A 15,922-nucleotide genomic window follows, 5' to 3' on the forward strand; every position below is an offset into this window, starting at 1 on the left:
TGGCTTTGGTTCTGTTAAACTCATTATAGTAATTGTTAGAACTTGGGTTGTTGGTAGACTGGCGTATGAACCCTAGGCAAGCAGCAACCACAATCCCAGTCAGGGTAAGAAGCAGGCAAAACCTAAATTATCCTGTGCTCACCCTCTGGTAGCTTTGTACAGAACAGTCAGGTTTAACTTAAAGGCCTTGTGTAAAGCATTTTTGCAACACTTCAAACAGTAAATCAGTGAAAACACCACACAGAAAATTTCCACCCCAGGTTGGAAAAATAGAACCTAATTTTAAAAATAAAACAAGACCAAAACGACAAAAATCCAATAGGTAGACTTTGAGATATTGAATTTCAAAGTTTTCGTTTTTAAATAACACCTAAAAGTGATATTCAGGATATCTGGTTGCATAGGACCGGCACAAAGTCGAAAGTTCAGGCTGACCATGATGGAGTGCCGACCAGATACAGGGACCCAGTGAAGCTTGCTGAGTACCTTAATCCTGGGTGCATTGAGGATGCGTGGTACAGTCAAGGTGATGCGCCTGTGCCAATCCATGCAGTGGCGATGGTGCGCTGGGCCTGACCCATGCAGCAGCAGCGATGGGTCTGTTGCAGTGAGCTGCAATGCAGAGGCTTCAGCATTGTTAAGTACCTTGAATTGGAAAGCATGTCCCACAGTAGTGGTTCTGGAGGTGATGCGTCTGGTCCGAGCCATGCAGCAGCATTGGTGCGAATCCACGCAGCAGAGGCGGTGCACTGGTTCTGATCCACGCTGCAGAGGCAATGTGTCTATTCAACAGCGGATGTATCGGTTCCGCTGGAATAAGCACAATAGGCCCACTTCCAAGTGTCCAGGACTGGGGTTGCACCACTTGGCAGAGCAGACTCACAGATGGCAGAGTCCAGGTGCAGAAGCAGCGTGGTTGGAAGTCTTTTATGCCCCTGAGACTTCAGATCAGGAAGACAGCCATCAAGTCCTTGGAATCACTTTTGGTTCAAGTGATGCAGGTCCAGTCCTTCTCACCCAGGCAGGGAGACAAAAGGCAGCAATGCAGCACAGCAAGGCAAGATTCCAGCAAAACCGCAGTCCAGCAGAGCGGCAGTCCTTCAGCAGCACAGCAGTCCTCCTTCCTGATAGTCTTCACAGGTCCAGATGTGTTCTGAAGTGGTGGTGTCTGAGGGCCACTACTTATACCCAGTTGTGCCTTTGAAGTGGGGGATTCTTCAAAGACATGCTTTTGTAGTGCACAGAGGTCCTCCCTTCCTGCCCTGGCTCCAGACTCCCTACAGGGGGTATGTAGCCCTTTGTGTGGGGACAGGACACAGCCTAATCCGGTGTAAGTGAGGCTGGGTCCACCTCCTTCCTCCCATCCTGCCAGGCCCATCAAGTCACAGCTAAGCTCCCATTCTGTGTGGCTGTCAAGGAGGAATACACAATGCCCAACTGTCACCCATCCAAGACATGTGATCAGAGACGTGCACAAAATAGCTATAGTGAGAAAATACCAACTTTCTAAAAGTGGCATTTTCAGAATTGCAATTTAAAATCGGACTTCACCATAAGTTTGGATTTTAAATTGTGATTCCAGAGACTACAAATTGAAGTCCATCTCTTCACAATTGGGTATTACTCTTATAAAATGGAATATGGTAATCCTTATGTTATGCTATGGAGAGAGAGACCTAGCAGTACTAATAAATGACTTTGGGAGTTTTTCACTACCAGAACATGTAAAACTTAAAAGTAAATGTCCTGTCTTTTAAATATATTGCAATCTGCACTCTGGGTTGTCCAGAGCCTACCTTAGGGGTAACTCATATGTATAAAAAGGGAAGGTTTTGGACTGGCAACATTTCTTTTTTGCCCTGTCAACATGGCAGTGGAAACTGCACTCACAGGCTCAGCAATGGCAGGTCTGAGACCTGGTGAAAGTGCTACAATCAATGCTGCAGGCCCACTAGTAGAATTTAATTTACTTGCCCTGGGTACAGGGAGTACCATTTTGCGAGGGATGTATAAGTATATTAAATAAGCCAGTTGGGGATGTATCAATGTTACTATGTTTATGGGAGAAAGCACAAGCCCTTTAGCACAGGGTAGCAGTAGTACATTGAAGAGAGTCCTAATACCAGGACAAATGAGCTCAGAAAAGCGGATGAGGCAGGCAAAGATTTGGGGGTCGGGGGAAAGACCCCCCCTCCCCCCAAGGCTCTCTGGTCTAGCAGCAATGACAAGTAGTTGCTAAATTTTTCTGATTTGGCTGTCTGGCTTAGGGACCTATGGAAGCTGGCCACTGTTGAGGCCAACACACCCGCAAGCCTGCAATGGAGGATGGGGGGGTGCCTCATCGGTTATGGTCTGGGAGCCATTTATGCTGGTGTTGGAGGCTAAATTTGACACATGACCACCTTGAAGTGGGGATAGATGGATCCCAGTACCAGTTGGAGTGCCAGCTCTGGCCAGGAGATGCTCTTGATTAGTGGAGCACTTCCCTCGTACTCCTTCGTTAATCTTTAAACATTCGACTGCACAGGTTAAAACGTGGGCTAATATTAGTGCATGTTAATGGGTTCCGGGCAGAGAATGACATTAGTAAAACGTAGGGTGGTTAGAGAGAGAAAACCTTGTTGTTTAAAGGGGGATTGTTTTTTTCTTTCCCTTCAATGCTCCTGTGTCAGATGGTAGTGCGGATAACTAATGACTGTTATAACAGGCTTAAAATGATAGAGATTGTGCTTCACGGATGGGAGTGGATGTGGATCAGTGGGCAGGATGATTTTAGGACAAATGTTGCAAGTATTGGATGGATGTGAAATCGGTAAGCTGTAATGTCAAAGCTATAAAATGAAAATGAAGAGAAATTACAAAAAGGCTTCACTGATACACAGCTTTAGGTCTGGAATATAGATATAATATGGAACAATATTATCACTGTATGGAATGAACCATTTATTCTTTCCTTACATGTGGGTAAAAAAAGCAGGGGTTCAATAAGGAAAAGCAAAGTTGGGTGCAGAGAAAGGGACAGGAACATTATTCTAGGGCTTAGAACTTCTGACCTTGAGGACTAGAATTTACAGTGTAAGCGGTATATTCACTGGTACTAATTTGAAGAAGTTGGGTCCTTGTATGTTTAGTTTCTGGTCCTCAGGTACCCAAACACCTTACTATCAGAAACATGAATGTAAGCTACATCTATGTATGGCAGTAATGTTTCTCAAATGCTGTGATCTATCTTAGCTTAGGTAACTTTGAGAGAGTGATGGAAAGTGTGGGTTCGAACCCTAAGCCCTCTGCTCAAAAATGCATTTGATTTCAAATCACTGAGAGAGGTACTATTGAATAGCACACTAAACTTCGAGAGATGCTCAAGATATTGTGGTTCCCGGTGTACAAGTGTCACCAAGTTCCAGTGCACATAAAACTGACTTTCAGGGTGCCGACTAGTACTAGGGGTGGAATGGTGTTTGGAACCTGTTGAGTGGACTGCATCTTGAAATCTGTCTGTCGTAATTTGCATGTGGCAGCTGTGAGTTTAGTTGAGCTGTAGAATAGAATAGTAAGTTGTAGGGTGATGGTTACAACTGTTCTGAGCACAGGGTGACCATCTATGGATAATGAAACATACTTCATGTGTCTTGAGTACAAAGAGAAGAGTCCAAATGTTCCTCGTTTACTCAGGAAGAAGGGCTTAAAACGCTTCATCAGCAAACTTCAGGCCTCTCTGTTACCCACAGCTTGGTTACTAAGTGCTCGTGCCCAGCTTGTAACACAGTTATCCATAGGCAGACTGAGCGGGCACTGCGGGCTGTCCAGCAGACATAGCCTTTTGGTGTCTCTGGCATTTGCACAGCAGATGTTGCTCTTACTTCTCAGGATCAGTCGAGTTTAGCTGGGCTGTATATCCTTAGTCTGGACAGGACCTATTGGTGAATGCTCCTCATTACTCTGGAAATATAGATCCTATTCTACAAATTAATGCACTTTATCTGGATCTAGATGTCTTATCCACCTTAGCAATAAAAGTGAATCCTAAATACATTCTCTGGAGGACCAGTATTTATCCAGAAATAGGGATGCAGGGGGAAAGCCACTACCCGTTTAGAAAACATGTCACTTTTAGAATTGATAGCCTTGTTGAAGCAGAGAAAGGAGTTGCCTCGTGTATTTTATGAGGCATTCTCCACTGAAGGCAGGGTGAGTGAAAAAGGTCACTGTGCTGTTGATTGGTATGTCACAGGTCAACTCACGGGTAAACACACCATGGTTCAAATGTGCATGGGGGAAACTTTGACATTCCTCTGAGGCTCACAGGCTTCCACAAAATAGAAAACATTTTCAGACAGTGCATACTTCATGGGCAAGTCTTTAGACTGAATAGGAAATCCAACCCAGAATGCAGACACGGATGGATACGACCCAGAGCTGTTCCTTGGAGATAAAACTGAATTAATTTCATAGTAACAGAGGAAACCACAATCCTGTGTGAACTGTGATGTGGCAATTTAGAGCACACCATGTATGCCGCACAGTCTCCATGCATACAACACCTTACCACAGTCACGCACCATGCTTTTAGTTGCCTCAGTTATGGGGTAATGAATACAATAGATTTTTAATGCAGGAATTGTAGGCCCTGTCTCAAGTATACAGATAAAAAGGTGAGTGACTACACCGTAATATTAAGCCACAATCATTTGTCAGAGTAGTTACAGCTTGGTGATGGGACAGTATCCTCCTTCCACTTGGGTTGGGGCTACAATTAGGATGCACTGCTGGAGTAAGAAACAAATGTAGGGGAAACCTCTTCTGTTAGCTTTGGAAATCAGAATCACTGGTTGAAAAATACATATTGATCTGGAAAAGGTTTAATAGGATGCCACAGGTGTTTAAGTAGCCCAAATACTTTACTCTCTACTTGTGGAGACTTGAAAGAAGCTTCTGTTTTACTTGCATTTAATTTCTGAGAGCGTGTCTTGGATTTGATATCTGCTCTGAAGAGTTCTTGAATATTGAAATATAAGAGGCGTGTCTCCTCAAGGCATAGGGTTGCAACATTGCCAGATATTCTTTGCTTATGTAACCCGAGGAACTAGGTGGCTATTTGTTATCCAGGGGCTATATCGGTGTCTTATGAGGGTGCTGCCACAGGCTCCTGGTGAACTCATTGGGATTCAGTTAGTTGCGTGTTAGTTGGTTAAGACCATGTCCAATCTATAGGAGTAATATAAGAAACCCAATTTACCTTTGGAGACTTGGGTGATCAAAGTATTAACCGTCTTCAGGACGTTGGAATCATGTGTAGAATGACCCCTATACAGAATGGAATGAACCATAAAATATAACATGATCAAAGCAAAATAAAAAGAAAGAAATACACCTGTGTGAAAGGAGAATGAGCAATCAATCAATCATGGCATTTGTAAAGTGCATTACATACCTGCGAGAGTCTCAAGGTGCTAAGGGGGGGGAGGGGGGAAGCTGCTACTGTTCGGAGAGCCAGGTCTTGAGAAGTCTTCTGAAGGTCTTCGGTCTTCGGTCTGCCGCAGGCGGATAGGGAGGGTGTTCCATGTCTTGGCAGCGAGGTGGGAGAATGATCTGCTGCCGGCGGTCACTCTTCGGATGCCGGGGACGGTGGTGAGGGTGCGGTCTGTGGAGCGGTGATAGCGGGTGGGGGTGTAGAGGCTGAGTCAGCTGTTGAGGTATGTTGGTCCAGTGTTGAGGAGTGCCTTGTGTGTGTGGGTGAGGAGTTTGAAGGTTATCCTCTTGTTGACAGGGAGCCAGTGTAGGTCTCTTAGGTGGGGTGTGATGTGGCTGGGGCGATGCATGTCAAGGATCAGGCGCGCGGAGGCGTTCTGGATGCGTTGAAGCCGTTTCAGGAGTTTGACCGGGGCTCCTGCATAGTGTGCGTTTCCGTAGTCCAGTCTACTGCTGACGAGGGCCTGGGTGACCGTCTTTTTTGTTTCGGTGGGGAGCATGCGGAGGGTGTTGAAGCAGGAGGAGGAGACAGCGTTGACCTGCTTCGTCATGGAGAGGGTGGAGTCGAGGATGACCCCTAGGTTGCGTGCATGGTCGGTGGGTGTTGCGGGTGTTCCTAGTGCAGTCGGCCACCAGGAGTCGTCCCAGGCCGAGGGGGTGGATCCGAGGATGAGGACCTCCATCTTGTCCGAGTTCAGCTTCAGTCAACTGTTCCGCATCCAGTTGGCGAAGGCCTTCATTCCTTCGTGGAGGTTGGTTTTTGCGGTGTGGGGGTCCTTGGTGAGGGAGAGGATCAGCTGGGTGTCGTCGGCATAGGAGATGACGTTGAGGTCGTGCCGTCGTGCGATGTGGGCGAGTGGTGCCATGTAGACGTTGAATGTTGGGCTGAGGGATGAGCCTTGGGGTATGCCACAGATGGTCTCGGTGGCTTTGGAGCGGAAGGGGGGAGGTGGACGCTCTGTGTTCTGCCGTAGGGGAAGTTGGAGGTCCAGTCCAGGGCTTTCTCTTGGATTCCGGCGTCGTAGAGGCATGTTCGTAGTGTGTGGTGGCAGATCGTGTCGAAGGCGGCTGACAGGTCCAGGAGGATGAGGGCCACGGTTTCTCCGTTGTCTAGCAGGGACCTGATGTCATCGGTGGCGGCGATGAGGGCAGTTTCTGTGCTGTGGTTGCTACGGAACCCGGACTGGGACGGGTCCAGGATGCTGTTCAACTGTTCAAGCTGGTCAGTTGTTTGTTGACGGCCTTTTTGATGATCTTTGCCGGGAACGGGAGCAGGGAGATGGGTCGGAAGTTCTTAAGGTCCTTGGGGTTTGCCTTGGGTTTCTTGAGTATGGCGTTGATCTCTGCGTGCTTCCAGCTTTCCGGGAAGGTCGCTGTCTCGAAGGAGATATTGATGGTTTTCCAGAGATGGAGTGTGATGGTGCTGCTGGCTTTGTTGAAGATGTGGTGTGGACAGGGGTCCTCCGGGGATCCGGAGTGGACGGTGTTCATGATCTTGATGGTGTTATCGTCGTTGATATTGGTCCAGGAGATCAGGTGGGTGGTGCGGGTGGTGGTCGTCTGAGCTGGGGTCTCAGTGGTTGCCGGGGTGGTGACGGTGTTGAAGCTGTCCTGGATGTCTATGATCTTGGGATGGAAGAAGGTGGCCAGCGAGTCGTACAGGTCTTGAGGGTGGGATGTCATTGGTGTTGGAGCTGGTGTGGAGAGTTTCTTCACGATGTTGAAGAGTTCTTTGCTGTTGTGTGCATTGTTGTCTAGGCGGTCTTTGAAGGAGGTCCTTTTGGCGGATCTGATGAGGTGGTGTTGTCTGCGGGTGGCGTTCTTGTGGGCGGTGTAGCTTTCTGGTGTTCGTTCACGGATCCAGGGTTTTTCAAGTTTTCAGCAGGTTCGCTTGGAGGCCAGGAGGTCTTCGGTGAACCAGCTGGCTTTATTGCTAGTGTGGGTGTTGGAGGGCTTCTTGAGGTGGGCGAGGGTGTTGGCGTAGTCGTTGATCCACTGTTTGAGGTTGCGAGCGGCAGTGTCGGGGTCGGTCGGATCTGTGGGTGGGTTCTGGGCAAGGGAGGTGGAAAGCTGGTCTTCGGTGACTTTGCTCCAGCAGCGGTGCGGCATCTGTTGGGTTGCGTTGGTGCGTGGTGAGTTTCCGGAAGGTGAAGTGGATGCAGCGATGATCGGTCCAGTGGAGCTCCGGGGTGTGGTTGAAAGAGACGTGGAACCTTACAGAGAAGATGGGGTTAAGCGTGTGGCCGGCGGAGTGGGTGGGTGTAGTGACGAGTTGTCTGAGCCTGTCGATCATGGTGGAGGAGTTGGTGTCGTTGTTGATCTCGAGGTGGAAGTTCAGGTCCCCGAGGAAGATGTAGTCCATGGAGGCGAGGGCGTGTGTGCTCATGAGGTCGGTGATGGAGTCGCTGAACTGTGCTCGTGGTCCGGAGGGGTCTGTAGATGAGGGTTCGTCTGAGGGTGGTGTTAGGATCGGTGTGGATCTGGAAGTGCAGGTGTTCGGCGGAACTGAGGGTGTCGTCGGTATTGGTTGAGACTTTCAGAGAGTTCCTGTGGATGATGGCGATTCCTCCTCCTACTCCATTGGTGCAGTCCCTGCGGGTGATTTTATAGCCTTCCAGGATGGCTATGTCGATGTTGGGTGCCGAGGAGGGGTTCAGCCAGATCTCCGTCAGGAAGGCGACGTCTGGGGTGTTGGAGTCCAGTAGGTCCCAGAGTTCCACGGCGTGTTTGTGTGCTGAGCGGGTGTTGAGAAGGATGCATCTGAGGTGGTTGGGTTCTTTGGTAGGTGGGTTGGAGGGCCGGATGCTGGTGAAGCTGTAGTTCCGGCAGGAGAAGGGTCCTTGGGTGCGCTTCGGGGCTGCCAGGCAGCAGGTGCGTGATCGTCCGGTGTGAAGGGTGCTGGAGTCGTAGCAGAGGTGGGCTTTATGGCGTTCGCAGGGAATCAGGGGTTCTGGTGCCGGGTGCGGTCCATGCACGGAATGGCGCAGACGGGTTTGCCTTAGGCACGCCTTTGGCGCGGCAGCACAGCGGCCGCCATATATGGGGAGGAGGGAGTGAGGGAGGGAGGAGCAGTTGGGAGGCGGGAGGTAGGGGCAGCGAATGGACAGTCAGGGGGGCGGGGCCACAGGGGATACAGCAGCAGGAACATGAGCGGTGGACGGCACAGGGGCAAGGGCACAGAATCACGGGGGCACAGATCACGAGGGCACAGAAGAAAAATGGGGCACAGATCACGCGGCACAGAAGAAAAACGGGGCACAGATCACGGGGGTATAGAAGAAAAATGGGGCACAGATCACGGGGGCACAGAAGAAGAACGGAGCACACATCACGGGGGCACAGAAGAAAAATGGGGCACAGATTACGGGGGCAAAGAAGAAAAATGGGGCACAGATCACGGGGGCACAGAACTTACCTAAGCAGCGGCATCTGGGGCAGGGACAGGATGCACAGGCGGTGCTGTGCGGAGGGGGAGCGACCTACCTGACGAGGTCAAGGATCGTGACATATCCAGCTCAAGATATTGTCAAAGTGAGTGAAGGGAAAAGGAAATATCCCCTCTACTGAGAGTTATTCACCCGAAAGACTAAAGCAAACTCAGAAAGAATAGTAAAAATAAAGAAGGAAAAACGTGCCAGTGTCTAAAACTTACTTAGGAATTTGCTCGACCAGTTACTTTTTGAGGTTGCCTCTTCTTAAATCAAGGGACATGTTGCTCATTGGCAACCAGTACTTCACAGCAATATATGCTGAAATGAGAGTGGAACTATATTTTAACCTCCGATATATTGTAACGCACTCTCATGAATTTTAAAATCTATAGGATCAACTGATCACTACTGATGCACAGATGGAACCAAAGGTGCATAAAACGTTTGCATGGCCCTAACTTCATTCAAGTGAAAGAACCAAGGGACAGGCCCTCTTATGTGCAGCAATAGTGCGACCATTTCATATTACAGTTCATTACGTATTCTGAATTGCCCTGACTGCCGCTTTAGAAAGTCTGGAAAAGTGCTTGACATAATGTCTGGGGAGTTCCATTTAATAAACGAACTCACAGTGGCGCATATTGTTCCAATGTTTGTGATCACATAGCCTATACATTCTTACATCAGTTCAACCTTGATGAATATAGTAACATTCTAAAACACCCTGTAGTCTCGTGTACAATACTGTTGTCATCGATTTTCTTGAGTGCAAGTGAGGGTAGGTAAGAGAAAGCACAGAAGCAGATGCACTCTTTGGTGAATCAGGAATACATTTAATTCTGCGCATACTAATACTACGGTCTGTAGCTCCTAAAACATCGTTTGTTAGAGACCTGATATCCAAATCGTTAAAAACATTAATTAATTCCATTATCTAATTAGCCAATAACCAAAACCCCACTATATTTTCTAAATTATGTTTTACTTAAGTAAACCTCGTTTGCATAATTATAAAATTAACTCATTTTAACTTACAAACAAAACTAGCATAATTCAAAGAAATGTTTGAAAAAACTTCAAACACTACTGCCATAAAAACCGAACAACCTCCCAAAAACAAAAAACGAACTGAAATTATACCAAATCATGAAGTTATTTGCAGGCTTCTAATACAGAAGAGTGACGACTGTCCTAGTCTGTTTGGTATTGGGTCTTTGCTGCATACGGAAATGTTGGTATTTCTCAGCATGTTTTTGGTGTGAAACCATGGCATGGGGGCATTTGGAACTATTATGGACATTGTCTCCTTCCATGCTGGATGTTGATGGTTGAAGAGCATATGTGGCATGCAGGAGATGTTGCTGGTGGGCTTCAAGAGGGGGGGACTACCAGTGACTACCAGGCACAAAGTAAATGTTATGTGGTTCAGCAAAGATGGGAGCAGGTGACCTGCTATCAGGTGTCTTCCATGTCCATGTTTCTTTTCATTTGGAATCCTGTGATGTTGTACAGTTGATGATGAGATTAGATGGCATGATATTAAGGTTGTGGTCAAAGGTCTTATTATTCTTCCTCCAAGCTAGGTTTCATCATTTGGGGAAAGACTGAATGGGCTTCAGCTTTAGTGTGGAGTTGCAGGGGAAGGTGCTGAGTCACCTCCAGGGAATTGTTTATGCACAAGGCACTAGCTATTGACCTGCTGTTTTGAGGAACTGCCTTGCAGGGGTCAGAGAGGGCCACGAGTTGGTGTGGGCATTGTGAGGTAGGTGACAATTATAATTATGTATGTAGAGATGTTTGCATGGTACCCATATACATGTATGCCTGGGGTTGTGGAGACCTGTTTCCAGGTGCAGCAAGTGACTAACCGCTGCTTGCATTATAGTTGCTTTTCTGTCACGTGCTCATAACCGCACAAACCTCTGAGTGCGTGACGGTGCTTGCTTTGTTTTCTGGCATCTTCACATGGAGTGTTAGCTTGGTTTTGCTATTGCTTTAAGGAGAACTCTTTTCCTGTGTTCTTGTCAGCCCCTTGCCTTTTTTTTCTTGTAGCTTGTTTGCTGTTGTGCTGTATGTACTCAAGGTAAAAAAGGCCTTATCTGTACCTAATGCCAAGATATGGTGCAATGTGCAACTTATTTGTTAAATCATTCATATCAAATGGTATAAATGCCTGTCTGCTTTCGTGGTTAGTTTGGTTTTTAACAGCATTCGTCTATGCAATGCTTTCATGATACTGCTCATATCGGAGTTACCAGGTTTCTGGCAAACACCGCCCCCACTCCACAATTTCCTCCAGGTACATTTTAGCGGGTTGATTCTGTCGATATTTGCGAGGTGAAAATACCAGGATATGTGGATTTTGGAGCAATAAGCACCAACATCTGCATGTTGATGTTTTGCCTCGTTTTACCGGCAAGACACAGAAAAGGTGAGATTTTTTGCGCTGGAAAAATCAGTGTCCGCTTTTATTGCATGAACTAATTATTGCATCCAACAGTGGGTACTACTTAATTAATGACGTAGTGTACTCACTCTGTACTCACACGAGTGTCCACTAATGACTTACTTTTCTGACTTTCATTTTTATGAATTGCATACAACATGCATGTTTATGGTCAAAAACATTTATCTAAGGGGCAATACATGTTCTCATTCTATAGTAATATGGTCTAACAATATTTTTACCTTCATACCAACACTTGCAAATAGGACCATTTGTTACACTTTGGGAAACCTGCAGCACCTCTTTCTAGACAAATAGATGAGCAAGCAAGTGTGGGAAATGCCCTGCAAAATGTTTGTGAATAACCTAAGTTTGTTATACTTGTGTGGGTGCTCACCGCTTTCCATAGTATTCACCTAACTGCTTCACAGACCCTTCATAAGAATGGCTATTAAACTAACGCAATATCAAATCTCAAGTGTATTGTTGTCCATGATTGCGGACAGTGCAGCTCCCAAGAAAGTGCATGCATTTACAAGTGTTTAGTGGTTTTTGAGCTAAGCTTACATTACGCTTGCGTAAATGAAAACTTTTTCCACGCTCACACCTGACCGAGAAACTTGAGGCAGTTTAGTTTTCATGGCTCATGCAGCTTAAGGCAAATATATTTATAGGATGTAAATGGGTTATTTTAGCATAACGTTTAAGTATATATTGTTTTTCTGCAAATATTTTAATGTTTTGAATGATATTTTATTATACAGGTCCTGTTACAGAAGTCAAAACAGACATCTATGTCACCAGCTTTGGACCGGTTTCAGATGTTGAAATGGTAAGTAATTGAACTTGTTCAAGTAATTACATCCCATAATGTAATAAGACTAGTTCGGTAATAAAGTGAATGTAAGTAAAATGAGTGTACATCATGCCCTACAGTGGGCATAATGGCTGAAACATGTTTACATTCCAGCAGACTACAATCCCTATATTTGCATTCCCAGACGTGTACCTTTTTAGGTTTCGCCTGCACTGTGCTTGTGAAACCTATTGTATTTAATACATTTTAAAAGCGGCTTACATCCCACCTTCACTTCTTATTGGTCCATGTGCTTGTACTTTTCCTCGTTTCTATTGGTTGTAGGTAGTCTAGTCTCTGTTGTTCAGTGTGTGTTTCTCTTATCAGTCTCTTGTGGCCCAAGTACTGGTTTCAAGCTCTTTGCTGGAATTTCTTTTCTTAATGGATTCGCTGTTTTACACATACCGGGAACCCCAAATGAAGGCATTGGAGTGCTTCAAAGGCAGGGAGAGATTAATTGATCTGCAGAGAAACACTGGCTCTAACCCTGTTCCCCAGCTTCCAGGTCAGCCGCTCTAACCTTTACGCTAGTTTCTTTTCTGCACCTCTGTACTTGCCTTTCTGGCCCTTTAAATGTGAAGACACATTTTTTTTGTATTATAACAGACAAAGTTTTGGTCAATATTTTACAACTGCCAGATTTTCATTTCCATTTTTTAAAATATATGATTATTTTTTTGGAGCATTATTAAATATCTTCTTCGTAACCGAGCTGCGCCTACAGCACCGATAACTTTGGTTTCCGTAAAAACTACAATTCCCTCTGTGCCAGCCAGGGTCGCTGCAGGTAAGAGCGATGGGGCAGTGGGGACGGCTGGGGGGGACTTTGAGAGTCGACCACAAGGGTATATTAGTTATTTATTTAATTTTCCCTTGTAGTCGTCTCTTGAAATCCACCCCAAAGCCTGCCCCACTGCTCTTACCTGCAGTGGCTGCTGTGTGCACTGCACAAAGTGCCTCAACTCCAGAAACTCACTCTCATTTCCATTATCTGTTACACTTTTGTCCTACTGCACCAAGAAGAAGGAGAGCATTCCCTGATACTTTGCTGAGATTATCCTCAGGAACTGCCATTATAATTTACAACAATCTAACGACTCTGGGTGATAGTCCTAGGGGCAAGGGTGCTGTGCTACATCAAATAGCATGGGCAGAAGCTGCTATGATGTATAGTGGCATTCAGTACCCTTGTTTATGTTTATTTTTATTTTGCTTTGCGGTTACTGCGCATGTTTGACACAAGTAAGACCTCTGTGCCAGTAATATATTGAGTGCCGTTGTGGCTGCTATGCCTCATGTGTGAAAATATAAAATTGAATGATGACTTAATAATTTTGAATGACTCATGATGCACTGGATGAGACTGCACATATTCCATATGCTCTGTGTCATGCTGCAATTATATAGTGACTTTGCAAACATTACCAAAGAAATATTCAGATTTTCAAGAATAGCAATAAAAAAAAACAAAGTTAATCACTTTCTTTTACAGTATTCGTGCTTTTGTTTAGCGTCATGTTGCTGGTTCTAATGTAGGTCCGCCAACATTAACCCTTTCGCCGCGGCGGGAATTCCGCTGCGGCGCTGGGGGGTGCGGGGGGGGCAGCGCGGCGTCGCTGTGCTCATGACGGAGCCGCTCCGTCATGAGCCACGGTTGAGCTGTGCTCATGACGGAACGGTTCCGTCATGACTCCGCCCATTTGCGTTGTCCCCCCGCACAGGCGGGGAAACAGCGCCGCCTAGGCGGAGCGGCCGCCAACGGCCGTAACATGACGGAACCGTTCCGTCATGAGCACACGGCAACCGTGGCTCATGACGGAGCGGCTCCATCATGAGCGGGGAAGGGGTTAACTAAACAATCGTCATAGTAAAATCTGCATAGTTTTCTAGTATAAATGATATTCATCTGCCCGTTTTAGGAGCCCTGAAGCTCCAGCTCCTAATGTTTTATTTTATCTTCTACATTTCTTGTGGCATCGGAATGCTGGGTTTCATGTTTAGTACTTTTTGGGCATTATTATATTGGTGTTCTACATGAGTGTGTGAGGTAGTGTTTCTGTGTATTTTAGCAAACTGACTAATGCTCATTTTTGCAAGGCAACGCTGTTGTCACTTCTTGCAGACTTTTCACATGTAAACTACATTTAGCATGACAGTGGTTTTTAATTTAACAAAAAAAAGAATTTGTATTGAATAAAATAAGAAGTACCAAGGATATATGTTGCATGTGAAAGAGAAATGACATGTTAAAAAATACAACAGGTAAAATACAATTTTATTTAAAAGATTAAAGGAGAAACGTTAGGGGTACCTATAAATAAATTAGTAATTGATATAATATTTAAAATACAGGAAAGAAAGAAGAAAGTGAGAGAAAAGAAAAAGAGAGGAGTAAAGAAAGAAATAAAAGAGGTGAGAGGAAGGGAAAGAGGATAGTCATAAAGTTATTAGTGATGAGATGAGTGTGTAGATAGGAAAGTAGTAAAAGGTAACCATAATAAATCAGATTTCATTTTTTGAGACAATGATGAAGATGAAACAGTAGAAAGTCTATGTTCATTGCAAATAAAATTCCACCATGTTAGCATACATATTTTAGAGTTGTCTTTCCAGCAAGAGAGAATGACTTTAAAAGAAATAAAAAGGTTATATAATTGTAACTTTAACGAGGTGTCATGGAAATCAGCAGACATGGATCCAAGAAAAACATTATGAATTGGTAATGGAATACAAAAAAGAAATATTTCAGAACATTTAGTCCACATGGATTAACAAAACTTTGAAAACATAAGGGCAATGGTATAACAAAAGAAGTAATATGCTATTAGAGTAAAGACATGACCAACAGAGAGGAGCAGAAGAAGGGTTGATTTTATGTATAAATATGGGTGTCCGAACTGCTTTATTATATAGGAAAAATAACAATTGAGTGATAATAGCAACTCTAGATGTGGTAAAAACTATGTGCCATATTTTGTCCCATTTTTTAATTGAAATAGACATGGAAAGGTCTAGTTCCCATGCTAATTCAATTGATGATTTTGGTCTTTCAGAATTAGGAGTAGATAGAAATGTATATATAAGAGAAGCTTTCGGGTTAGAATCAAGAGGGATCTTATACAAAGGGGTCAAGGGAGTAAATGGAGTAACGTTTAGAGGAAAGATTTTGGTTGTTAGAAATGATTGAAGTTCTTGTGATAATTGAGAATATTGGGCTAAGCAATAGGAGTGTAAATCATAACAATCTTGTAATGTGTTTAAGGGTAAAACAGAATTATGAGAAACAAGTTGATGAACATATATAATATTCTTCTCCTTCCATTTTTTGAAGTAGAAAGATTTATGGCGAAACTTAATAAATGTATTATACCAAATAGAGGAGGCAAGAAAAGCTTGGTAAAGATTAGAGCCATCTGTTAAAAGTGAGTGTATCAGGTGTTGAGAGTATTTTAAAATAGGATGTTTGGAAATAAAAGTGCAATTGGACATAAAACAAGAGCCGTAAAAAGAGAATTTGTGTAATAAAGAACATTCAAAATATATCCAGCTATGTATTGATTCATCATGGTATTGTCTTTTCAATGCGTAAATTTGTCTAACTAAAAAAGCGATGTGATATAATTTAAAATGAGGAAATCTTACACCCCCTTCATTTTTTTATTTGATTAATTTAGATAGAGCAATACAAGCAGCTTTGTTGTTGCAGAGAAATTTAGT

At 44.7% G+C, this 15,922-nt stretch overlaps 1 protein-coding gene across 2 annotated transcripts in view; it reads left to right on the forward strand.

Annotated features, from left to right (window-relative positions):
• The window catches only part of GABRA4 (gamma-aminobutyric acid type A receptor subunit alpha4), a 387,346-nt gene that overhangs the window by 63,746 nt on the left and 307,678 nt on the right, over window positions 1-15,922 (forward strand). For both annotated transcript variants that reach the window (XM_085643308.1, XM_085643309.1), the window contains exon 3: window positions 12,114-12,181. In XM_085643308.1, the coding sequence (XP_085499434.1) occupies window positions 12,114-12,181 (68 nt within the window). The remainder of the gene's footprint in view (window positions 1-12,113; window positions 12,182-15,922) is intronic.

This window comes from Triturus cristatus, chromosome 2_2 (genome assembly GCF_964204655.1).
Source record: "Triturus cristatus chromosome 2_2, aTriCri1.1, whole genome shotgun sequence".
Lineage (NCBI taxonomy): Eukaryota > Metazoa > Chordata > Amphibia > Caudata > Salamandridae > Triturus > Triturus cristatus.